Source organism: Leptosomus discolor, chromosome 5 (genome assembly GCF_034619465.1).
Source record: "Leptosomus discolor isolate bLepDis1 chromosome 5, bLepDis1.hap2, whole genome shotgun sequence".
Classification (NCBI taxonomy): Eukaryota; Metazoa; Chordata; class Aves; order Leptosomiformes; family Leptosomidae; genus Leptosomus; species Leptosomus discolor.
Window position 1 is genome coordinate 57,831,812 of NC_141395.1, and position 27,369 is coordinate 57,859,180.

The following is a 27,369-nucleotide window of genomic DNA, read 5'->3' on the forward strand; positions in this document are numbered from 1 at the left end:
CCAAAAACCAGAGTGTAGGAGGACCAAAGCCTCACAAGGCATTTATTATTACATTCACAAACTAGTTTGACTAGTTTTTTAATGGTAGCTCAGTACTAAAACAATTGTTTTGGGGCAATTTTACTGTAACTGTCCGTAACTGACTGGACTTTCTAACCATGTGCATGGCCTCCCTCCTGCAAGTAGGAGGCCAGGCTGTGGCATTAATACTTAAATTTTCTGCATATAAGGTTCATGTTTATTTTTCTGTGCATCTTCTCTTGGCATATACTCTTGCTTTCTTGGTCTCTGGGTGACTACTTCCACTATATTTAGCAAGAACTTTCTGTGAAAAAAAAAAATAAATCAGCAACTTATTGAATTATAGCAAGCTAGTTTCCTACAAACGCTGTATCTTGATAAAGAAGATAATGTGATAAAAACTTCAGCCATGAAATTCAGTACAGGAACAGAAACATTGCTGTCAAGAAGCGGAAAATGTGCTCGTGTAACATTTATCTGCAAACGGTTACAGCTGCTGTTGATGTTAACCACTCTGAACGGTTCGCAAAAGTGCTAAATAAAGAGCTATTCTCACTATCAGCTGTCCAAAAAAAAAAAGATAATTTCCTGATGCACTGGCCTGAGTGCTGGTATAAGGGGTATTAAGGGGTTACTCCGGATTTACACCATCATTGCCAAGAATACAGTTATAGCTCGGTCTAGTTAATTGTCCTGACAAGGATGCAGAACTGGCCTGGTTAAGTAATTAGACCTGTAAGGGAAAAGGGGGTTGTGTGTGGAAGGAGCTAATGCATTCAGTTATAATGAGCCAGTGTTGCAGCAGAGCTATCTTTTGTGGAGAACAGCTCTGCCTGTGAACAATGGTTTATTCTAACTGAAAGAGGAACTTGTGCCTTGCAATATTTCAAAATTATTTGGAACGTTCATTTTAAAGGGTGTGTTTTCTTTAAGCAATGCCAAATACAGTAAAACATTTTTAGAGCTTGTTTTTCAGCTAGTGAACCTACAGTGTTCACAATTGTAATCACTAGAGCCTGTGCTAAGAGAGGAGATTAATTTTGTCACTTCCATTTCATGTATGAGATAACAGAAGGACCTGGAGCACAAATTTGATTTGAAATCATGACATTGCTCGCCTGTAGGACCCATGCCTGAGACACGCACTACCGAGTGCATGCACTCAGACAGCAGCACTAACAAGTGTTCCTGGAGAAGTAGTCCAAATTTAGCTAAAATAAGATGGATCAGAATAGGCGCAATGTCTTTTGATCAAATATTTAGGTGAAAGGATTGTGCTGTTCAGCTTTTCCAGCTTTGACTTTCTGGAAGGAGCCACTGGCCTTTGACAACCAGTGCCAGTATAATGATCAGTTAATAAGTGCAGGACTTGCCTGCTGTTGCCCAAGATGGCAGGTTTACTGCTGCAAAGCTCCCAAGGAGACATCCTTTGCTAGTTTGTGTCAGATACAAACCCAATGTGCACAGAGTAAAAGATAGCCCAGACCATATACCAAGCAAAAAGCCAATCCCTTAGCCCTCCCGGAAACATTTGGCAGCTGAGTCTTCATAATGCCTGTTCCAGCCAAACTTACTGAAACTGGTCGTTGGTGCAGGGAGCTCCCGATTTAGTAGATTACAGAAGGTTTTATAAACTTAATTAGAGAGTGCACTAATTGAATGGCTTTTAAATGACTTGTGACATTAATTTACAGTGTTTTGCTTATTTTTGCTTATGCAGCCCGCCAATTTTCCCTACAAGGAAGAGATTATGTCTGTGAACCCTACATGTCTAGTTGTGATTATCCTCCTTTTCATCAGTATCATTTTGGCTTTTAAGGTAAGTGCATTACTGTGTATAAAGTCTACTTCTGGTCATGGGTGGAATGTCCCTTGCTGGGAGGCCTGGCTTTAGAAGAGATTTGGGAACCACAGACCAGGCAGCCCAACAGCTATACAAACCAAAGTGATAGACATCGTGGAAAAAGAGACAAATACAAGAACATATAGGCCACAATGGGGAAGCATGGTGCTTGTAGGGGGAGCTCATGACACACAAATCCTTTGAAGGAGTGAGTCATCCAGTGGAATAGGGAGAGTCTGGTGATACAGTCTTTTTGGTTTTTCAAAAGGTGTTTGGCAGAGTCTCTCATCAAAGGCTTTAAAAAACACCCTAAGATGCATAGGGACAAGAGAAAAGGTCATCTCACAGACTGTAGCTAGGAAATAAAGAATAAGGATAAATTATCAGTCTTTACAACAGCAAGACCCATGCTGTTCAGTACATTCATAAAAGATCTGGGAAGGAGAAGGAAATCTAACAACAACATTTTTTTGCAATGTCATTCAAAATAGGGAAAACAATCAGCCAAGAAAGCTTTGCAGAAGGATCTCATGACACTGAGGGACTGATTAATGAAATGGCAGAGAGGCTCAGTGGTGATGAATTCTAAGTGGTGGGCACAGAGGAAGCACAATCTTGTTTGGCAGACACTGCAGCAGATTCTGAACTAAGCATGACCACCTGAAAAAGCGAGCTTGTAGCTATAATAGATAGACCTGTGAAAATATATAGCTTACTGCTCAGTTCTGGTGAAATAAGTAAATCAAATGCTAAGAAATAGAACAACCAGAAATCTAAAGATTTCTTTGCCAGTTTTGATATCTACCACCTCTAGAAGCATGCCTTCACTTCTGGTGCCCTACCTGAAAAAGGATGTTGTACAGCAGGTAAATAGATCCAAATTCCTCCTGGGAGGGGCATTGTAAAGGACTGTCACACCAGGCAGTAAAACGGCACAGGGAGTGATAATTCATTTGCTGTTATGCAAACTTTGTATGTGAGAGGGGTGGAGGTGGCAGATACCAAACGAAGGGGAGATGTAGCATTGCCTTGCACAGCTGGAAGAGGCTGATGTGAAACCACTGCACCCAGATTCATGGTCTAGCGAGGTTGACCCCCACCTGCTGTGCGGGGCAGAAGTCCAAAAGGAGCTCAGAATAAGATCAGACCAAATGATGTATGAAAAACAACCACCTGTGGCTCAACTTGTCCCCTGAGCCTTGGACCTCTTGGAAAGTATGTTGGTGTATTTGCCCTCTTCATGCACCCTTCTGTAAATTTCTCACAGCACCGAGCTGCTGTTCTTGTATTTCTCATGTTGGGTTTTAGTTCAGAATAGTTCTTGATCTTTCTTTGCAGAGCAATTATGCATTAGGTTAGAGAAATCCCAAAAAGCCACAGTGACACCAGGGATGTTGCTTCCAGACAACACATTTGACAACATGGACAGGGAAAGTTATTGTGGCAAAAGAGGTAGATTAGAAGCTACTTCAAAATTGGAAAAAAAAAAACAAACAGATAAGGTATTTTAAGGTGCTGTTGGAAGTGATATTCACTTCTATTCTGTGATTTAGAAATACAGTTTAGCCTTCTGGCTTTCTATGTTCAGAACCATACAGCTGATTTTGTTTGCACCTTTAAGAAATATGTATGAATGTAATAAATATGTAAATCTGTCAGGTACCACATGGGATGTGCTCTTTAAGTTTCTCAGATGCAAGCATTAGCTCATTCTTGCCCTAGGTGGGTCTGGTATTTCATTGATTAAGAGTGGCAAGGAAGTCTCAAGCTTATAAAAAAATGCAACTAAAATTGGAATGGCAAAAATACTTACTACAGAAAAAACAGACCTAAGAAATTAATAGTGCAAAAGACTCATTTTGTTTTAAAGTGGCCAAGACATGTTTTTTCCAATAATATGTGTGGCTTATAATGCTCATTCTAGCAACATATTGTCGTGCAAATGAGTCACAAAAAATATGACTCACACAGAAGCACATGCTAAATTCCTGTTAGCATTTTCACTTGAATTTCTTGTGTTTCCAGAAGAGCTGCTGTGCAGATTTATGGAATCTGCTCCATAAAAAGAAAGCTGGACACTATCAGATGCATCACACTTTATCACTGATAGACTTAACAGATGGTACCACATTTATATACTGAAACTGAAAAGGTACTGTGCATAAAAATATGCCTGAGCTCCCTCTCCCTCTCTTGACTAGAAATGGGGAGAGAAATGAAAACATTGTAACCTAGGAAAAGCTACAGTAGGAAAAGCTGCATTCAGCTGGTGGGAAATATGAAACAGAATCACATAATTCCTCAGAAATATTTGGCATCGTGACATACTTGTTTTGGGTGAAGCTACATGCAAAGGAAAACACTACTGAGTAGAAATCAAGATATAGCAGTATTAGATGGTGGTTTTGTGCTTTGCAGTCATGGGACTGTGAAAAAAAAAGAGGGACAAGAGAGGGCAGTAAGAAAGCACGGCAGCTAACCACACACAAGCACTTGTGTTTTTAGTCCTTAGGATTTACTTGGATCCAAAGCAGCTAATGGATATTTCAGGTGGTTTCATGCAGAATCTTTTTCAGAGTAGACCAAAATGTGTTATTCCATTTACTGTGTTTGTATAGAAACTGAACCAGAGTTACATACCATGAAACATAGGTGTTTCCTATCTGGGTGAGGAAGGACATCCAGCAGCACAAGTGTATTTATACACATGTACGCAGGACTTCAAATGGTATATAGCCAACACAGTGGCTTTCGAATCACGCCCTCATCTGCAGCTGGTTTGGGGAACAGGGCCTCAGTTTCCTCTGGCCAGCCCCAGCTGCTCAGACAGAACGGTTGAGGCTTCGACTTCCCCCTCCCCACCGTGGGCAAAGTCCCCCAGGCCCAAATGAGCTAGGCTCAGATAAGCACAAATACAACCAGAATAAACCTGTCCCCCAGGCTGCCCTGCAGCTGCAGACCAGGGCCTCCTCTTCTCTTGTTGCCTTTCTTTTTCTGGAAAGGAGGTAGGAAGAGGTAGTTGCCAGTGGGGCAGCTGAAATGTATTCCAGTTCAGTGAGACAGGCTGGTCTTCAGCAAACTATTAACCGTGGTCTCCATATTATGCCTGTAACCTGTGTGTACAAGGTGTCAAGCCTGGAGATGAGACCGCTCTGAATGTCCTGGTGTCCTCAACAGATAGGAAGGGGTGATGCAGAATGAAGTTCTGTGCTCACCCTGAGAGATTTCGTGTCTCAGCCCAGGGGGATGCCTCCTGCCAGGGGGAACCCTGATCTGCAGCACATTGCACCTGTAGCTACTACCTTCCCACAGGGGTGATGGAGCAGCAGTCGGGACCATGAACACAGCCTCAACAGCCAAGCTCTGATCCCCTCTCCCAGGAATGGCCAACACAGAGCCACAAGGTTGCCACCTGTTCCACGAAAGCACTGGGCTTGCCACTGGTACTGGCAGCATACTTAGACGAGAAGCGTCTTTAAAGCAGGGGACATTTGCTTATTTGCTTTAAATTGCATACTCCAGTATGTGCAACTGTGAGCCAACAGATGATGTCCTGGCCTGTATAAGGTGCCATGTAAAGTGTTGCAGGCCAGTGGTTTGGTTTGACATCATTAATTCTTTTCAATCACAGCATTTCTTTGCAGTTATAAGGAGCGTTTTTATACTCACAAGATACACATTCTTCTGTGCTGAGAAGATGAATTTAATTGTGGATTTCATCAGCACAGCAACGCATTGTTTATCCTTTTGCAGCACCAACATGTGAAATACATGTGGCCAATTGCTCTGCCACTAGCATCCCTCTGAAATCTTCATATATATTTCAGTTTGTGTAGAAAACTTTATCTCATTTTCACCAGTTACTGAAGACCAGCTTATCTCTGTATATAGAAAACTCAAAGCAGCTGGAGAACAAAACAGGACTTAGTGCAGGCAGTTCCTAACCTGAGGGAGATCTGTCAGGTCTGTAGCATTCACCCTGCGCTTGCTGCCAGCGAGGGAGCTGCCCAGAGGGCTTCTGTGACCCAGATCAGCACAGACTTTTCCTTGCTGTGTTACGACAGCAGTATACAGCAGCCTCTAATTCCCACAAAGATGCTGGTCAGTCAGCTGGTTGGGCATGTGACTGATGAGCAGAAGTTGTGTAGCAGATTACTGTCGTTATGCTGCTTAACAAGTGTATGTGCAATAACAACGGCGAGAGGCAGGGTTATGAAGTTTTGTGGGTTTCAGTTCCTTAAGGGCTCGAGTTATTTCCCACCATTCAAAGGGGAAGACTGAAAGCTGGTAGAAGTAGGCACAGCGCCTGTTTCCACATTCAGCCCTTCTTGTGCACCTGTCCCTTCACGTGGTGGCTACTTGGGGCTGCCCCTCAAAAGGTGTCTGTTGGTGGCCTGTGCTATGGTATGCGGGAATACCACTAAGGGTGGATTAGGCTGAAGTGACTTAATGCCTTTTATGTTGGGCCTATCCGAAATGTGAACACTGGTCTCCTGAGAGAAATATAGATATATTTATATACTATGTGTCCAGCCACACATTTTAAAGCAGTATATAAAACGTCAGCCAAGTTTTTCAGGAAAAAAATCGGTAACTGATTCAGCAATCCCATTTAACATTGCAGCAGCATCAGTAGAAAACAATGATTAGGAACAGATTTAAAGAAGTTACAGGTTGAGGAAAACGAGTTTCCATGACTCACGATTTGCAGGCCAGCAGCACATGTCCAAAGCACTTGGACAAGGACATGCTCTGAGCTGCCCCCACTCTCAGCTGTATATGGGTCAGTGTCTCGGGGCCAATTATTTGGTGTGTGCTGGCTGATGACCTCTTTAATTCAAGGGCTGGAACGGACCTCACCCATGGAAAAACAGCCCGTGCATGCAGGATCAGAGCTGATTAGAGCTAGGGCTCAGAGCTCGGAGAGCTGTAGGGGTTCATTGTGGGGTTAAATGTGTTTTATTCACCATATGTAATGAAATGGGAGCATTAAAAAATAAATCCCCCACTAGCTTCTCCCAGATAAGACTGTATTAGCTGTAACAGGGCTTCCCTCAGTTTTGATTATGACAGAAGGCATACAGAAATTGGTTTGCAAACAGGTAGGATTAATGTAAAGGAATTCTTACAAAGATGGGTCATGTCCCCACAGAAGTGTACTATGTTCAATCCCTATTCTGTACTAGCTCTTATGCCTTTCTCAGCGCATAGTATCTGAGCATTGAAAGCTACTGAACTACTTATTACTATTCATATTTAACAATGGCATTTTATTTAATTCTGGAAAAGATGCAGTTCTGCATGTATGTGCCTTTACTCCACTTGTTTCAGTAGCCTGGGGCAAGTTTGCATAGTTCACAGCTCAGGCTGTAAAGCCAGTCTAACCTTACCTTGGGACTCCTTTTGCTCTCCCCATTTGATGGTCAAAAGTATTGTCAAAGTCTGCAACACCTCCAAGCCATTCAGGGTCTGTCAGATGCGGTAAAGAAGAGGAAGCAAACTTACTGGATTTCAGCCAGCTTGGCCCTGGTGGAAAAAACTTCCTGATCTGCAAGCGAGCCATCAGTGAGTCATGTGGCATCCTGAAAAACACCGATCGTGTGACAGCTCTGGAGAGGGAGGAAGCACGGGGCAGCTCAAAAGGATAAGAGGCTTTTGGAAGGTCATCAGTGCAAGTGAGTCACAAAAATATGACTCACTCAGAGTGAGACACACATGCAAATCCAATCAGTGCTGGCAGTTTAATTTGCACGCAGTAGGTTTGTGAAAGAATTGCTATGCAGAACCTACTAAGTAAAAATACAAGTTGTGCACTATCAAAACACATTGTTCTTCTCATGACTGCCATGTGTGACTATGTGGGAAGCAGAAAACTCCAGAGGCAACTGCTTAGTCCCACCAGCCTTGTCCCTGGCATGCTGAGGGTCTGACTCCTGCTCCTCCACATGTGTTACTGCCTCCTGTCTTCCTTCTAGCCACTTTGCTCATCTCTGCTGGCCAAACTGGAATCTCTCCTGCTGGTGAAGGAGATGATGGATGTGAGCATTTTGCACAACCAGTTCAAAAAAAAGTGGAGACAACTAGTTGTTTGACAGGCAGCACTCCTACCCAAAGCCAAATGAGCTCCAAGAACAAAACCAATGAAGTTTATGGTCCTGCAGTAGGCTTATTGCTGCAATAACAGGTTTTTTCGTTTACAATTAAAAAAAAAATGGAAGTATTTCTAATAATAGTTAAAAGGTCAGAAATAATTTCAGATTTTAATAAAAACTTTAACACTGGCAATTTTCTCTAATCAGGTAAGAATAGGAAGATCCCAGACCATTCCAGTCATATGGAATACATTGGTTTAGTGTCAGATTAAGTGAAATGGAGTATTGAAGCAATGCAGGTGATATAAGGGATCATGACATAGTCATTGGCCAGGCTTCCACTCACAAGACTAGGAGAGTTTCCTGTAATTTGCTTGATGATTCTTCAGTGCCCAATGTGCTTGTGTGCTTCTTACTGGGATTTGCTTCCACTTTCTAATACTACTAACCCCCAGCTGACAATATTTAAACATCCTTACCATGGAGGAATCCAAAACTGGTTTCTGCTTATTTTTTGCTGCTGTCCCTGAGACATTCTGCATCTGCAGCACCTTCTCTTTTTTGTCACAGTGTAAGTTGTACCATCATTTCATGTCGTCAAACTCACCCCTGCTGGTACGCAGTATCCCATGCACAGTAACAAGGTGTCTGACTGAACTCTCACCTCTCTGTATTTCTAGAGAGGTGTAGGAAACCCAGCCAGCATATGTGACCTGCTTATTTAAGTAAAATGGAGGTTATATACACAAAATGATATTACTTTGATTATATTCAGGCCCAGAGAAACTGATTCTTTTCAAAACAATTAGTCTACATTAAGTATGCTGTAATATTAAATATCTGGAATAGCAAACTTCATTCAGATAGGTCTAGATTGCAGTAACTGCCTAGATGAAGCGGCTCATAGTGCAGCACAAGTACCCATAATCACAAAACCATATAATTATAGAATGGTTTGGATTGGAGGAGACATTTAAAGGTCATCTAGTCCAACACCCTGCTGTGGGCAGGAACATCTTCCACTGGATCAAATTGCTCAAAGCCCCATCCAACCTGGCCTTGAACACTTCTGGGGATGAGGCATCCACAATTTCTCTGGGCAACATATTCCTGTGTCTCACCATCCTCATCGTAAAAAGTTTCTTCCTTGTGTCCATTCTAACTCTATCCTCTTTCAGTTTAAAAGCGCTGCCCCTTGGCCCGTCACTACAGGCCTTGGTAAAAAGTCTCTTTCCATCATTCTTATAAGCCCCCTTTATATGTGGAAAGGCCTCCCCAGAACCTTTCTCTCTCAAGACTGAACAACCCCAGCTCTCAGTATGAGGAATGGAGTTGGATTACTCATAGAACCCCTACACACACTTATGGTCACTGCGACCAGCAAAGTGACTGTCCCATGCTTCTATCAGGCTCATATTCTTATTTATACAAGAACAGAAATGCTCTAATAGAAAAATGTATATGGTTTATTTTCTGCACAGAATAATAAATCCCTTTTCTTTGCAGGGTTACTTGATAAGCTGCGTGTGGAATTGTTACCGATACATCAATGGCAGAAACAACTCAGATGTGTTGGTGTACATTACCACCAATGACACTGCGGTAAGGATGTCAGATTGCGTTTGTCTGATACTATGCATTTAATAACTTTATATTAATTTCTGACTCCTTAGTTAACCATCTTAATTCCTTAGAGAGTCCTCATCTGTTGGTTACATTTAGACTTGAGATTCAACAGACTGGTGTCCTATGGTTACAAATCACATCTATTGCTAAAGTACTGGTTTTATTATATTAACATAATCTGTTAAAGGGTCTGTGTTAAGCATAAACTACAGCTTACCTCGTGGCCCCAGGAATGACCCCCAGTTCTGAGCTCTCCAGCTGTGTGATGATCTGGACAGCGGAGGGACTGATCAAGACCCAGGGATGCCATGGTCTACACCTGCTGTGAAATGTGGATTGAGCTGCAGAAACTGTGATTTAGGACACTCAACATCTGGTGTAGTGCTTTACATATTCACAGAGAGGAGCTAAAAGCCAACAAAAGTTCAGTGATTCATCTCCCAGTGCATGATAGGCTTGGTGTAGTAAGGAGACAGAATGAAACAAAGATCAACATGAAAGGACCGAATAAACAGATTTCAACCTCAAAGAACGGAAGGTGTCAGTTCACTTTATAGCAGTTTAGTGCTGACATGCATACGTGCCAGGCATGACTGGTAAGCAATGTCTTGCTTGTTGTAGAAGGCACTGATGAAATACAAGAAGAAAGAGTCCCTGGGAAGAGACAGTTCTTCCTGCAACAGTATCTCCATGGAGCTGCTTGGTTCCACCCAAGCTACACACTGAGGGCACTGTGCCAAATCAGGCCCTGGGGTGACTCCACTGGCTTATGTAAGGAGGGTCTTTACATCATTTACATAACAGAATGAGAGTAGCATGAACTTGGTCCTTTGGATCATCTGGCTAGAATTTCAGAATTTCATAATCGTGGGTGGTCTCCACACCCTGAGATATTAGACCATCAACTTTAAAGCATTGGAATGAGCGATTCCTGTGCAGCCACAAGGGCTTAGAAAAATATTACTACTTTTACATGAAAGCTGTAACTCTTGCATAGTTATTTGTCTGCAATACCTGCAGCTTTAATAAAAGCATAAGAAGCTTTAAGAGCTATGATCAGAGCTGGCAACCAGAACATTTAAGTGTAAAAGTATGGGTTTATTGAAAGCTAAGAAGTGTTACTACTTTCTTTACTGGAATCTACTTTGAGTAAAACCAGGAGTTTTATGTGAAATAATTTTTATAGCTCTTTTGTTCAGCTCATTGTAACTCAGCTTCAAACATTGCTAACTCTACAACCCACAGAACTTGCAGGCTCAGTGGTGGGAGAGTGTTAGCTGCATTATGTGTGAAACTAAGCTTACTTTTAAAAGCTACATTAAAACGACCTGACCCACTGCTGCCTTTACAAAGCAAAATATTTCGGTTTTCAGATATGCCTGGTTACCAAAACTTCTCTAGGTACTTTTGGTTTTAGTAATTACCAAAGTTCTCTGAGCTGCCTCCTCATCTTTAAAGCACCTGTGTTTCTGTGAGGAAAGGAAACCCTTTTATCCCTTTTACAGATGACATATTCTTACACTGAAAGTTTAATATAGCTTTGCTTATCTTGATCTTACAAGACAGCTACAGCAGAGGCAGGTTTTGAGAAAGGCTGTGCATTCTTAGCTGGTGCCCTGGCCATTGGACTCTTCCCTCGATATTTACAACTCCTTAATTTGAATATGGTCAGAATCTTTTGCTTTCGGGTATGATGCATTTGTTGTTCATTCTTTCTAAGTAAATTCGATGAGATGACATTAGATCTGGTCCTATAGAAAGAGCTGTTTGGGAATTTACCAGCCAACCAAAATTTCACCCAAAAGTTCTTGTTCAGGAGTACAGAAAGCCTCAGAAGCAACGCTGCTGGGGAAGAGTTTCTCAGGCCCAGACAGAGAGACAAGAGGAGAGAGAGCCACTAACAACCTGGGTTTTGAATTATTTATTTGGGATGCAGGCAAGCTTCATTCAAACCTATGTCTGACTGCTACTCTCCAGTCAGGATGAGTACCTTCATCCCTAGGTGACACAGTCAGTCTCTATCTCTTGCACAGTCTTGCCTGACAAGCTCTGTGGACACCCACCAGCACAGTGCACTCAGCAATGTTATGGAGGAGCTGACATGCTCCTCAGCAGGCTCTTTCTTTCTTCTGCTCATTGCTGAGCTTCAGCAAGGAACAACAGTTTGTAGGGTTAAATCCTCATCATTCTCCTCTGTGAATCAGAAGATTGTTCCGCACTACCTTCACACCCCCCCCAAAATCACAGACTCAAAAAAATATTTTTCTATGTCTACACTGAGAGGCATCAGCAAAATCTCTTCACATGATTGTGAAAAAGCAAGCTCAACACAATAGGATAAAACAGGTTTCAAAATGAAGTGTGGAAGAATAGGGCTTTGAAAGTTGAGTGCTAAGGACCTTTGACAGTTTAGGATTCTTGAAGAAAACTCATGAAAGTTTGAACTGCTGTGATAGGTCACTGCTGTCTGTTGAATTTTATAATATTCCCCCAACACTCAAGTGTACTTTTGTGCTAATCCAATGTTTTTTCATTTTTATTGATGTTGGGAAACTTCTTTCAGCAGGGCTCCTTCATGCCAACATGCCTTTAAATTAGAAACTACAAGTTTCTTTAAAAATGTGGGTCAATCTCTGCCCTCTGCTTTGGAAGAAATGTGTCATTTTTAGAATCAGACCTGCTACCTGAATTCCAACAGAGCTGCAGGTCATATCTGCAGGGCATATTCTCGTCTTCAGGGATGGTTTTTTGATATATACTTGTCATCAGAATTAGCTGAAAGAATACCAATCTGTACAAATGGAAGAGAAAATCTAAGCTTCAATATGGGGCTGGGTTACCAGCTACCATTTAGAGTAACAAGTTTCAAATGTACCGCAACACTTCGAAAATCTGGAGATCAGATTCCAGTTGCTACCTTCTAATATCCCTTGGACTGCATAGTAGTTAATGCATCTCATCTACATTCTACATACAAGATTTTTTTTTTTTAAGTTCTTAGGTTTGCAAGTGCTAGACACAGTATTAAAAAAACGCCCCACATTTAGAATGCAGTTTAGACATGGGCTAGATTATGGGTTAGTTTACTGCCAAAAATTAAAAGATCTGGTTTATGTATTGAGATGATTAGAAATTCATAATCTTTCTGCAGTTACATAAATATTTTCAATGAAGCTCAGAAATTTATTACTGTGTTTTACAAATTTTTGGGAGAGCTGTCTTCGAAAAATATCTTAAAAATGAAATGTATACCTTATTTTTATTATAATTTGCACCCAGGGGAAAAAAGAAATAAACCTGCTTGAAACCTGCTTGAAAGATACATCTAAGAGTTTCAATTTAAATGGAAATATGACATTAATGACTGAGCTTTTCTTGAGAAGAACAATCAAATCCTTACTCGTTGGGATGCCATGGCACAAGAGACAGGAAGGGTCCACAGTTACTTGCTGGCTGTAGCACCTGTGAACCCTTCTGAGATGTTTGGATTACACATCTCTTTCTTAGGAAAGAAGGAAACTAATATAGACCACAATGATTTGGTTCAAAAGAGTAAGAAGCTGTGATTGTATATAATTGTTTCTGCAGTCGAGAAAGTTGTTCTGAAAATAATAAACAGATTATGTTTTGGTTTACTGCATTTCTTAATTTACCACTGGCAAGGTGTGTAAGCACAGTTACCCATCACATCCAGATTTGATTAGGAGAACGGATAACTCCTTAAGCACAGCTGTGCGGGCTACATTCTTGTTCCTTGTTCCTTGGCTCTCCGCATTCAGGAAGTCCTTGGTGGGTCTCACCATTAGTTTCCTCCATTTCTATCTAAAATATGTCCATCATGACTCTGTAAATTCATGTTGAGAGCGTACAGGTCTCAACAGCAGTATTTATCCATCTTCTTGTCTGGTCACATGGTGGAAATCTACTGTTATGTCCTTCCAAGACATGAGCTTTTGTGTTGTCTGTCCTCATACAGGACTGCTCTGTCAACGCCGGTTGCTGGCACTCTCCTTTGTCTGTCGTACTTTGTGTCACGCTCCTTGTGAGGTCCTCTCTACAGACCCCTCTCTGTTACCTGCCCCCAATTCAGTAATACTTTTTTAAAAAAAAATATTCAGCTGTCTCTTTGCCTTCCTACTGTCTAATAAATTCTCAGTATAGAAATCTCCAGTTAGCTCCTCCTGATCAAACTGGTTCTTATAAATAATGCTCATAGATCTGAACTGTAACTAACCTGATAGCTAAGGTTATCGGCTACCAGATAATCTGATTTTTGTCTCTCACTCTAAGTGGTTTAAGCTGTACTTTTTGCAAGCGTGCCATCTGGAAAAAACAGACGTCCTCTCCACTCCAGACTGTGAACAGGATATTCCTGCTGCCCCTGTTAGGCAAGAGGTCCTCCTTCTGTGGCTCTTGATCAAAGTTTGATAGCACATGAAAGTACCCGGCTTGTCTCCGTGAACAGACTGCATTATGGGGTGGGGAGATCAGGTGGTGCTGGGCAGAAGAATGGCCTGGACCCCAGCTGGTGGGAAGACATGACCCTCTTCTGCTCCAGGGGCTGATAACACCAGGACCTGGGTAGCCAGCGGTGTACTATAGTCACAGCAGAGTCACTTGGGGATACGGTATAATCTCCCTCCTCTAAGTGTTTTTCCAATACTTCTCTCTCCTCAGTTTCTGGAGGTATCTGTAGGAGATTTTGGCATGGCAGTAAGGTGGCCCCCCACAGTGAACCACAGTAAACTGAAAAATATTTTTTTCCACTTTCCGAGTCTGGGATTGCTTTTTCCTGCCAACTGCTCCAGCACAACACAGATGAAGATTAATTTTCTACACTAATTTAAACTGTGACAGCAGTACCATGGAAGTGTTCATCCAATTTGGAAAAATTGCCAGTATATGAGTGCAGAAGATAACCCAAAGTTAGAAATTTTGTTCTCCAGAGCAGGAGCAGCTCCTTTGTGCTCTTGGATAGCCGGGGGATTTAATTTTGTTTATTTTTAACTCTCACTAAAGTCAATCAATGGAAGTTTCATCTCCGGTCATGCTGCCAGTGGGGATAAAATGTAAAGCTGTAAACCTCCCTTCAAAGTGGGATTTAGACCCTTGTGTACTTTTGTCAAATCGCTCCAACGGATTTTATCTGACATACATTTATTCACAACGGTTAATAAGTTACTTGTTTGTTCCATGCAGATACATTCCTTCTGTGGACATGACATCAACCAAGTAGCCTGTAATTAATCTGTCAACACTTTTGTTTGCTCTCCCTTTCTCAAAGCAATAGGAGACCTATTTGAGAAGTTCAGAGTTGGGTCTTTCATTCCTGCTGGATGATTCCTTTGAGCAGAGCAAGAATATTCTTGGATAAGGTTGGAAGAGCCATTCTTTGTGTTATTGTGTTATTCTACGTGTGTGGAAGGCAATTACTTTGGCTATGGACAGAGAGAAAGCCCCTTAGACTCACGCCAAGTAAACAGACTGAAGTGTGAGATGGAGACCACAGGCAGAGAAACCATGTGTAAGAGTTCCTGTTTCTGATAGGTGCTTTTGGACCTGTGATTTCCAACTACTTAGCCAGTTTTGGGGTGCTACACATCAGAGTAGAACACAACTTGGAGAAAAATCCTGCTTTAAAGATATTTTCCATAATGTGGCATAAAAATCCCACAAACTTGGCACTGTTCACTAGGTAGCTGGTCTTGTGTGACAGTTTGTATGCATAGCATTATTACTGGGCCATTAGATCAGAGGTATCTTTTTCCAGTGAGCAGTAACCATGAAAGTGCTTTGAAGGGAGTGAATACCACAAGTTATACACCTGGCATGACTCTGAGGCCTTCTCAGGCCCTCCAACTGAGTCCAGGCAGACAAGCTCTGACCTTCCCTAGTGGAAACTGTCTGATAAAACCTGCAAGAGGGAAAGCAGGTAAAACAGGAGGCAGAGAAGAGGAAGAAGCAGCAGTGGCAAGAAAAAAAAAGGGTATAAGCAGAACTACCCAGTGACTGAAGTAAAGGGGCTGATTAGTTAGTAACCACAGGCAATAGTCTACATGAGAACTGGGAGTGTGGTTTAAATGCTGGATCTGTTTTTCTGCAGCATTGCACTTATAAACATTCCCAGAGCAATGTCTTTAATCAGAGAATCTTCAAAGGGCTCAGGCTCCACATGGATGCCAGCATTCACATCTTACTAGTGTGCATGTGCAATAAGTTCACTTCATCCTCTTCTGTTTGATTCTGAGTTCCAGAAATGCATCATGACAGTCTGCATCTGCCAACAAACATACTCAGCTGCTCCAGCATTTCATATTCTACCTGCAGCGAAGCCCCATCCCTTGGCAGCTGTCCTTTAATCTTAGTGAAGAGATTGATTGTTCTTCTTTTATTGTAATTTTCCCATCTTATCGTCTATACTCAGCTCTTTCTTCCACTGCTTCTTTGTTTACGGAAGGATTTTGTCTTAAAATCCAGCATTCCCTGTGGACTGAATTGCTTCATACTGCCTTTTTTCTCTGTTGCTTACTGCTATTTGCTAATCACACTTCTTGTTACAAGTCTCACCTATTACTAGGTAGCTGCTGTCAGAAGCCAGCTGTGCTGTTTGGAACAGGCTATAAATGGTGTCAATTTGGGGCAAATACCCTCTCAAGTTTAACAATAAGATTTCCAAAACTTTTTTACTTGTCATTACAGCCATTAAATTTACTTACAAGTTCAATTACAAGATCAAAATATACAGGTTTATCTGTTTGTTTTAAACACAAAATCTGTATTTGTGTTTGCAGGTCAAATACTGGAATTATTCTAATACATGACAATTTGTAAGAGATTTGCAATAGAAATAGACAAATCTGTTCTCAGTGTTCATAATTAGATTAAAAAGAAGACATGAAATGGGGATGTGTAATTTAAATCTTTCAAATCTTTTTGGATTCACTAATTGGGAGTGTTGCAATGTAGGAAAAACCAGAGTGTTTATAAATTTGCAGTGTTTCTTCACAGACCTTTTTTTCTAACAGGGTTGATTCATCACCATCTGACGGCTGCTGTTTTGTGGGCTTCAAAAAACTAGTCAAAGTCTTCAGTATAATTCCAAGGATATGTATCAGTGCAGCAAAAGCCAGTGACAACTTAAAACCCTGTTGCCAAGGATATATTGGTGTATAAGCTGAGCCGTGTGTGAATTTTCCAGGTCAGGCTCAGGTTTTAGTTAACACTGTGCAACGAAGGACAGGGGAGGCCTGAATTCACTCAGGCAGTTGTTGCTCAAACAGGGTAATGCAGCAGGTTGCAAGAGGCAAAGTCCCGGCAGCAGTTAGCCATGCTGTGGCTTTAGAGCCATATAGTTGGCCCACACTAGAAGCCCTGCCTTTCTGCAGAGCTGCTCTTTCCAGGGTCGGTCCTGCCTTCAGCTCCATCACCACCTCATCTGGTATCTTTGCACCGCTCCCCCTTGCACAGTGCAAGCCTGGCCTTTGCCAAGCAAAGGAGGAACTCCTCGCACATCCCAGTCCCTCCAGCCCAGAGCCTCTTTGCAGAAACTTACCCAACACCACAGACCGTGCAGATGCAGAAGGAACATCATCAGCTGGGCAGGAGGGAGCCGCTGCAGCTGGTGGTTCAGTAGGTGGCATTGCTCTCCTAGAAACTGCCTGAAAGCAACGCTCAGCTCCCGACCAGGGAGGAGCACCCAGCTGCGGTTGTTTTGCTGAGGGTGTGACAGTAATCAAGAGGTCTGGCTTCCTGTGGTTATTAATGGCTTCTGGTGAATTCTGGACCATTCTTTCAGTCTGATTTCAATTCACTTTAATGGCTCCCATAGAGCAACTGCACTTTTCCCAAGTGTCCCTTGGGACTCTTTGTGGACAGAGGACTGTCCACTGTGGTCTGCCCTGAACTCCACAGCACTTGTGGTTTTGGTCCTCTGTCTCAGGAGCAGTGAGGAAAGTGAGGTCTGCTTTAAATGAATGCTGTGGCAAACACTCAACTTCAGAAGGAACAAGGCTGAGTAAGCGTTCATGTACCAAATTTAAAAGATCTGCAAAAGTTTGTGAGAGTTACTGGTTGGCAGGTGCTTTACAGTTGTGATTTACTAACATTAATGGATTCTTATATAAACATAAGACTTTTTCCTCAGCTGTCAGTTCATCACGTTTCATGACACTAGTCCTTTGTAGTTTCAACACGGTAGTATAATAATTTGATTATAAACAAAGGCTTACCTTCAGCATTCACTAGGAAATGTCTAAATACAGTGTGCAAGAAAAACTGTATTTTATATGGCAATATTATGCCTTACTTTTTAATAGTGATACCAAAATAATGTGTTTGTATAAAAATAAAAATCAGTGACAAATATGTATGGAAGATGCAGCTAGAGATTGGTCATCTCAAAATCCCAGATCTTACTGCTCCCAAAAGTTATGAAACTTCAAAATCTACCTCTGAACTTTACAACTGTCCCATCTCTCTGTTGTGGTGCCCAAAGACTGGCATTTGGTCCCCCCATGTCCCTAGGCATATAGATAGGGAAATATGGTCCATCTGGTGAGATGAAAATAAGACAGAAGCCTTTCCAGCAATATCTGCAATGCAAGCAGGGCTGCTCCCATGGCACACTCTTGGGAGATGATCAGTCTAGTTAAACAATTTGACTGCCCCTTGTAAGGTATTCCTAGGTTCCTGACTTAACCCTTGAGTGGGATACACAATGTAATCATAAGAGGAAATAAAGATAGAAAGAGATGCAGATTAGTAATTAAAAACTCCATTGAAAAATTAGTGCTCTGTCACAGTCTCTGCACTCAGGACAACACATCAACTGTTTGTTATACAAAGTATACTTCAAGTCTTCAGTACTGATGACATGCAGGCAAGTACCCCCTGAGGAAGCATGCGCTTACCCCGCAAATGCTCATTTTGAAAAAAAATTAACGAAAAAATAAATATGTTCTGTCCGTACAAAATCACGATGCGCAACTAGAGATGTAGCAGTAGAGGGCTGGCCAAGATGTAGGAAAGGCTTCTGTGGCCTGAGGTGGACTATCCCTCCATGCCTTTGAATGGAGAGGGTAATTGCACCATTATTCTGGATGACTTTCATGAGGTTGCACATGATGGAAAAAGACAATAGCTTCCTGAATCTAATTTTCTTCCCACTCAAGGGTATTCACAATCCGTCCCTAAATATTGCTGTGTCCTAGTAATATATACATTTATTCCTCTATCTGGAGGCTGAAAACATGGTGCTGCTTCATTACAGAAATCCATAAACTCATGTAAAGTTTCTTAAATTGTGTCTTGGAGAGCTGGTGGCTTGGAGTAAACAAACAGTTTAGTTAAAGGAAAATAAAACATACCAACTCTAACTTTGCACAGATGATTTTGCAGCATTGAGGCCTACTTCTTCACTGAATGGGGTTATAAATTATCTCTGAGCTATTCTGCTTCCAGTTACTCCATCTGTTACCATTCTAGTGTGGTTTCTAAAGGAAATGCATGCATATAAACATGAAAATGCTTCCTGTCCATGTTGAGAGGAAAGTTTCTTGGGATTTATTTGACAGACAACATATCGTGAAACCCTTAAATAGTAATTAACTAGCACATTTTGGACAAGCTTTTCAAGCAAAAGCATCTGTGCATAAAGCAAATTAAAACATTTCTCATTTTATATTAAATATGATTTGGCTCAGATATGAAGCTTTGGCCCTATGCTCAGGGCTTTTTTATCTGGGGACAGATAGGGAAGTTTTTTTGTAAACATTGCTCTCTGGCTTCCTCAGGAACAATTGCTTTCACTGGACCCATTTGACCAGAGCAGCCATTTACATTATAAACAGATATTTATAAGCATTTATTTATAAGAATTGCTTCTAAAGGGCAGTTGATCTCATCTGGAAGGACATCTAACATAGTTCAGGTGGGTGAAAGTGCCTGCCACTCTCTTGAGCATGAAGGAAGCTTTGTCCAGATGGAGGTCAGCTTCCTCCCCAGCACCTTCCTGACGGTAACGCTTCTCCACATGCCTGGTCTTGGAGCTTTCTCTTCAGCCTGGACCCAAAACTGTCAAGTGAGTTTCTTAGTATGGAGAAATTAACTGCAGACTGCACTGCAGGGTAACAAGGATCCTTAGTGGGATGAAAGAGGGACAGAACAATAGAGACCACGGTAGAGGTCTTTAAAATCATGAGTGCCAGAGGAGGTAAAGGAGGAACAACGGCTCACTGTCTTAGCAAAAGAACCAGGGGTCATTCAATGAAATAGCTACTGGCAGGTTTCATAGCAAACCAAAGAAGGTATTTCTTCATGTATCACCTAGATTAGCTGTGGGACTGCTTACTACAGGGCGTTGTGGGTACTAAAAGTCAACATGGGTTCAAATGCAGACTAGAAAAATCAGTAGAAGAAAAATTACTTTAAGACATGACCAGTAATTCAGCAAGTCCTTGACATTCAAATTTCTGACAGTTTGGAGAATATTCTGGGCAAGTTGTGACCATATATGTTTGCACTGCTCTTTCTTTATTTTATTTTTCTGTCTTGCAATTCTCTTTCTTCATCATCCGTCACTAACTTCTGTGATCTGGATGGACCTTTCACCTGATCCAGTAGAGCTGTCCCTACGTGCACATGTTTAGCTGCAGCATGATGAAAGCTAATCCCTATGTCTTTCTCCAGTGCTTATCTTGTATGCAACATTTCACTGCTTCTCACCACAGAATTATTATTCTTCCTGTTTCTTCACTACTAGGAAAAGCTCCCTCTTCTCCTGAAAGTTGTCAGTCTTTTCATACAGTCAGTGTAAAGTGTGTCTTCATGTTAAGGGGTTAAAGAGAAAACTCTGAATTCTCAATGGATTTAGTTTTAATGCTTCCTAACTGCTTCAGTCATTTTCTCTTCTTTGATAATCTGAGTGTGCATGATCTACTGTTTTTCAGGGCCAAATATTACCTACTTTTCTGAAGTTACCTCAGACATGACCAGATCAGTTGACCCAAAGCTGCAGTTTGCACCTGCATTTTACGACCTGAATATTTAGAAGTAGCAGAAGACCTTGGGTGACTGACTTCTGAGACATCTGAAAACCCTGGGGCTTAAAAATTCTTGGGCACCTGTTGTAAAAAACCCCCACCTTTCTTCAGAAACTCTTGATAGATGCTACTTCTTCCCACCCTATGTACAGAAACATTAGAAACTTTTGAAGAGTCTGCCTCAATAAAATAAGTATATATAGTAGCTTCCAGTAAATTTTGTACAGGAAATAAAACATTTGCTACATTAATAGGCCTGTTTCATTTCCAATAAAATACAAAATTAATTATATAATCAGTGATATTTACACATAATCCAGTGCTCATTGTCATACATAGTACTAAAGGAAAAGCTGCCACCTGGTACCTTAAGTCTCCAAAACAGAGCTCTACTGAGAAGATCTGGATTTCTGAAAATCTAAAGCAAAAAACACATCTTAAATTTTACATTTTCCTTTGTAATCTCAGACTTCTCAGAAGAAAACCATATTGTCAGACTTGACAGGAAAATGTTGCAGAGACTTATTCTCAGCCTTTCCTGCATACAGAGTGAAGCAATCAGCTGGCTATAGCTGTTTATCCACACAGAAACCTTCTGTTTTCCCCAGGTGATCTTCATAATATTTGCGTAGTCAAGAACCCAACAGTACATGAGGGCTGTTGGGACTATCTTGAACTGGACAGGTGGTCACGTCAGCAGCCCTCCCTCTAGAGCTGTTTGTAGGCTTGCTGCTTACTGCTTCATTGCAGCTGAGTGTGGTTTAGGTCACAGTTAATGGCTCCTCAAAGCACCACAGCTGTGGGAGGAAATACCACTCCTCTTGGCTGGGTGAATGACAGGAGAGCAGGGAAGTAAACATGAAATTAGTAAATGTGATTGCATATCATTAAACCCTGTCCAAGCCACACAATGGTATCAGATTGGTACAAGTTGGTGACTGGTCTTGGGCTGGAATCACTGAGACTAAATGAACCCGGAGTAGAGGACTCGTGCAACTAGGCACCTGCTGCTTAAAAACTCATCTTTCAATTCAGTTGTCTCTGAACTTGATACCTCAGCCCTGTGCTACAGCTAGGAGAAAATTTATCCTGAATTAAGAAAGGAAAGGCACGTGGTGACTGTATTTCAACCTGCAGCTGTGTCAGGGTTTGTCCCATCACCAGGTCAGGGGCTGCACATCGGACAGAGGCTCCCAGTTGAGGAAATTCCTGTGGTTCAGCACTTTTACCTGTGAAACGATCTAGTACTCTGGCATATTCTCACCATCTGCCTACCACTATTCACTTTGTGGTTAGTCTCCTGCCCTTTTTAAGTAAACAGAATAAGGCCTGAACCCACTGACATGGTATGTGAGCTGTTTGAAAGAAAAGGCTCCTTTTTCCCTCTCTCCCTTTCCTCCATGTGTATTTGCACAGGCATCCCATAAGGATTCCTGCTAGTGGTTTGGCTGTCTGAAATGTAAAGGACACCTCTGCAGAAGAATGATACGTAATGCATACATAGCTGTGGTGAAGAGGCTGAGGTAAACATTTTCAGGCATAGGCTGAAATTTCTGCAAACATATATTTAGTTTGTAAATATTTCCACAATTTAGTCCCTGTTTCATACAGTCATATGCAAGTTTCATCCAAGAGACTTTAAAATCTATCTTAAGGTTTCCAACAGCTTTTAAGATGTTTCAGATAATATGCCTAGTTTACAAATGCGAGATCTTCCTATTTGTAAAGACAAAGTCATATGATTTGTCAAAACTCAAAAGGTCAGCGACAGCACCAGGACTAAACTGCAGTAGTGATGACCTTAATTCCGCTTAGCTATTCATTGTCACCTCTCCCTGTCTATATGTTGTGTATTGATGCAATGTGAAGTCCTTCAGCATAAAGGACTCGAGTTTTTGTTGAAAAGCTGAAGTTTGAGAAAACATCCTTAATGGTCACTACAACCATCAGCACTTTCCATAGACATTTTTGATCTATAGCTCTTTTGGCATTATCAAGTGCATTTCTATTCCAGAAGCTGTAGGGGAAAGTATGTTAGAGCTGTCTCTAACAATGTTCGTTTCTGACAAGACATCAACAAGGTATCTTTCCATGGGAACTCTCAAAAGTTTCATATAGCTGCCAGCCAAAATGCTGTTCAAACTCAAATCTGTTATGCGACAATTGTACCATTCCACCCGGTGAAGAATACAAACAGCTGCGGGAAAAAGCATTCCAAAGCTCTCTGTAGATACAGAAAGTTCAGTGAGTTTGGGGTGAGACCCTTAAGAATGCAAAAATAATAAATTAAACAAAGTTTACTCATACAGGACTAAGCATATTTTATCCTCTAGAAACATACTACACACCAAGAGCTTGAGTTCAAACAGGAGTACCTGCAGCAATATGAGAAAATTTGTACATAGGCTGAAGAAAGAAAATTTTCCACTGGAAGGTCAGATAAATGTGGAATCAGCTGCAAAACTACAGAGTGATTATTGAAATTATGTAATCCCCCCTCCCCCAAAAAAACCCAAACCCAACAACCAACCACACCTTTGGGCCAAGATTAATTCCAAACTGTTTGAATACACAAATATTTGCCTGTGTTTCTTCTTAGGCATATTTCTAAGCAATGTCTTTAAAAACTTATTCTCCAAAACCAGATTAACCAGGATGTAAAAAATAAGACATGTCATATGGTTATATTAACTGAATATGTTACAGCCATTGGCAAATTTGTATGGTAATTATTTCTTCCAGAGAAGATCATCCTGTATCGTGTCCTTTATAATAGAGAGATGCGTATGTAATACAATTATCCAAACCACTTGGATGACACCAGCTAAGTCAGGACCAGGATTTCTTATGGGTCAGTTCTGGATTATTTCTGTGTATTATACAAGACTGCTTATCACAAAACGCTTAAATGGTATTGGGAGCAAAGCCCAGCACCCAGGACTCCCGGTTCCACTTAAGCGCTCTAACCATGGGGCTACATAGCAACACTTTCTCCTATTTTCTTTCTTTCCCCATGGATTCTTGCACACGTAGCTTAACTGTGACAACAGGAGAGTGGAAAACGATCCTTTCAACCTAACCAAAAACGTCATATCTGGAGCATTTGTATGGCAGATAGGAGCTGTGGCTTTGAACCCTCTTAGTCTGAGGGTTCAAACCTAAGCTCTGATTTCAGGGTCTCTGTGCAATTTTTTTATCACCAGACAACTATACAAACAGTGAGTTATATCACCTCCTCCTCTGGCTGCATCTTGAAGGATGATGCTAAAGTGCTACATGGTTCTTTAATAGTTATAGTGGTTGTGAAATAAGTTAGGAGCTGCTGTCCTTCGGATTTTAGGAATCCTATAGGACTGAAACCTGCAACCATCTAACCTTCCAAACTTGCTTGCTAGTCTACTGACAAAAAGTCAGTGCTTCCTTTCACAGGGATCACTGAGTTCCAAAAAATGGGGGTCCTTCATAATTACTTTTTATAGTAACTTGTGAGTGATAATCTCAAACGCTCTGTAAATATTAGTCCCAGAGCATCCAGAGGAACTAACATACATTTTTCTCAATTCACAACAAACAAGCAAGGAAATGCTCAAATGTAGTGCCTAGGAAGAAAAACACATCAGTCGTCCTAGTGGATATTCTACCTTGGGGGTACCATGGACCTAAAATATACATATATTTTTGTCCTTCATGAATTATTTTAGACCACATCCACTCTAGTTAGGTTCTTAGATAAGACTGAATAGTGAGTTTCTGTCTATTTTTCCAGTTTCTGAATTCACCCTTTGGCTCAGTGACTGACTTCCATTTTATGTCTCTGGAAAGCATAACGTACTGCCTGAATAACTATGCTGTTTTATGTCCAAGGCACTTAGATGCTTCCATTAAACCATGTTGAGATTTAAAATTAACACAAGAGAAGGGAAAACTACTCTGATACAGATTTTCATCTCAGCTACTTTAGTAACTAATTGAATGATTAAATTTCAAATTATTTCAAATTCAATGATGAATTGGTTTCAAATTCAATAATTAAATTTCTAATGGAATTCTATTTTCCTTGAGATTTTTGTAAACTGTTAACCATTCCAACAGTAAACAGTCAAAAGCTGAGATAATTCAGGTTTTATCATGTCTCTCCCTTTTGCCAAAATAGATTTAATCAAGAAAAGATGCAAAAATTATTAAGGGAAAGTAATGGCCTGAAACTCTGTTTTTGTCAAAAATAATTAAAAGGTAGTCTTACAGAAGCAGAGTTGCAAGATTTGTAATTATAGAGTGGTCGAAGAGTTTTTCAGACTCATGGAAGCTGAGGGATGATTATTTAGACTTATAGTTGACAGATGATTAAGTAACAGTAACAAAACCACATTGACTGAAAGTAAAACAGTTAAATTAGTTTAATGGACTTATATTATACTAATGACATGAGATGCTTGGGGTCCCAGCCAGCGCCGTGTATTCCATGAACTACAAGTGCTTTCTTCCATGTATTGTCCATCATGTTCATTCATTCATCTTAACCTTTGTTTAATATGCTGTACCTATTTTCTCTGTCTAATTCAAATACCGCTAGGCAAAGGTAGTAATTTTGAATTCTGCTCATTCTATACTCATTATTTTTTATCACTATTCTGTTCATGTCGGGGAATGCAAGATCAGGAGATTTAAACATTTAAACACAAAAACGTGTGGGGAGTAAGCCTGTAAAGTCATCACTGATAGAACTGTTCAGAACAAACAAGCTTTGCTGGTAGTAAAGTGACCCTAAACCTTACAGACATTTGGCAAATACTCTTTAGCCTTCCACTGTGGATATTTTCTTGTGAAACTTCTGAATCTTTTTAGTGGTGTCCCCAGTTCATACCGGACATATCTTGAATATTCCTATAGAAATCCATATGCCTTAGGATTTGGTCAGTGACTTCTCCAAAATGGCTCCTGTAGGTATTCCTATCTCCCTTCACTCCTTGTTGAACTGTTGATAAGTGAGAAAGTGTCTTCTGAGAAAGCAGCCATTGACCTATGTACGAGTTTTGGGTCCATAGAGCAAAGCAGAGTGCTCGCCTCCCAAGAGGTAAAAGCCCCACCAGGAGGCTGTTCTCCTACCAGGCAGATTTTGTTTGATACAGGAGTGAGGGGAATGAAGACGCTTACTCATAGCAGTAAACCTCCCAGCAGACCTACTGCACATGACAGTAACCTCAATGCTGAAGTAATATTGATGTAACTACAGTAGTCTCAGGACACATTGACCTAAAAGAGGATCAGAGCACAGGAAGAGGTATTGTCCTTTATTCATCAGCTCGTAGACCTGGAAGATGGACAGCTTTTTAGATTGTGTCCGCTGTCATTTCTTATCATGCCTGATTAAATGGACTCTGAACCTGAAAGGAAGGGACCACAGTTTGGGGCTTAGCATTACAAGGGTGCAGTAAGACGGTTAAATCTCCACAAAGCCAACTTGATTCATTTTCAGAGTCATATGTAGATCGGATTTAATTACTAATTATATTGCTTCATAATCAACTAATGAACAAGTTTCAGTACATTTGAGAAACTAGTGCCTTTTTGAGTAACACAAGGATTTTACTAGAAACCCTGTTATTAAACTAATGATCAGCACTAAGGAGAGGATCACAACTGTAGCTTTTTTCACAGTTTAGATGCTTTAGTGGTGTGAATTACTGAAGTTGCATTGCAAAATATATTTATTATTTTTATCACAATATTTATTTGAAGTTCTATATGTTGTCCTAATTTCACTAGATAAGAAGTCTGCCATAAGCTGTTTGCGCCCTTTAAAGTTGACACAATTTATTAAACGCTTTTTGATACAAGGCTTTTTAGATTATGTAGTGGCTATGTGCATAGTATATTGCATTTACCAGCTCAAACATATGGTATTCATAAAGAGCGATAGCTCTGACAATTTCCTTTCCTAAATAATGAAACTGTGTTGATGAAAGGCTGAAGATGCCAAGATGTCCGTTCTGTAACCTAACAAACATGTGCACAGATGTACTTGAACACATGGTCATCTATGCATGTCTGTAAATTACATAAGTATAATGTGAATCACCCTTGGAACTATCCCACAAAAGCCTGATCCAAAATCTGTTTAAATCTACAGAAAGATTCCCACTGATTTTTTTATGTTGTGGATGAGGTCCAAAGGGGATGATTATGGAAGTTTATTTGCAGAAGGCAGGTTATCAACTTCTTTAAGAACCGGTAAAATTCTCTCATGGCAAAACTTCCATTGACTTTATCGAGACCAGGATTTTCCCTATGTATGTTTAGACAATCAATCAGCTTTGTGTGCTCTTTAATGGCCAAGAAGTAATGCTGATAAATCTAGAAATTCCATCATGAATAATTGATCTTCAGCTGCATAAAGTATCTCTGCCAGTGCACTACAACTGATATTCTTACACGATATTGAGATATTTTAGGGAACATATACTCATTCTTCATTCAGACATCTATTTTATCCTCAGTCCCTGCTGGGATTCACAGGCCAAGAGCTCCTTGGCCTTTTCACATGCAAGCTAATTAACATCAGTGCTGATGCCATTAAAAATTGCATGATAGCTAGCATGCGTGCTTAAAGAAGTAGAAATTTTGGTTCAAATCCCTCCTCTGCCCTGCGTGGCCTGAACTTGTATCTCCCATGTCCTAGGAAGGTGCCTGGGCTGCTGTGAACGGGGATGATATATGATTAAAGCTGTCCTAATTGCTATCAGCTGTT

At 40.9% G+C, this 27,369-nt stretch overlaps 1 protein-coding gene across 1 annotated transcript in view; it reads left to right on the forward strand.

Moving 5' to 3' along the window:
* LAPTM4B (lysosomal protein transmembrane 4 beta) overlaps positions 1–27,369 on the forward strand; it is a 58,779-nt gene that overhangs the window by 30,761 nt on the left and 649 nt on the right. Inside the window, exons 5-6 of the mRNA XM_086465695.1 lie at positions 1,742–1,840; positions 9,463–9,558. Of these exons, the coding sequence (XP_086321821.1) occupies positions 1,742–1,840; positions 9,463–9,558 (195 nt within the window). The remainder of the gene's footprint in view (positions 1–1,741; positions 1,841–9,462; positions 9,559–27,369) is intronic.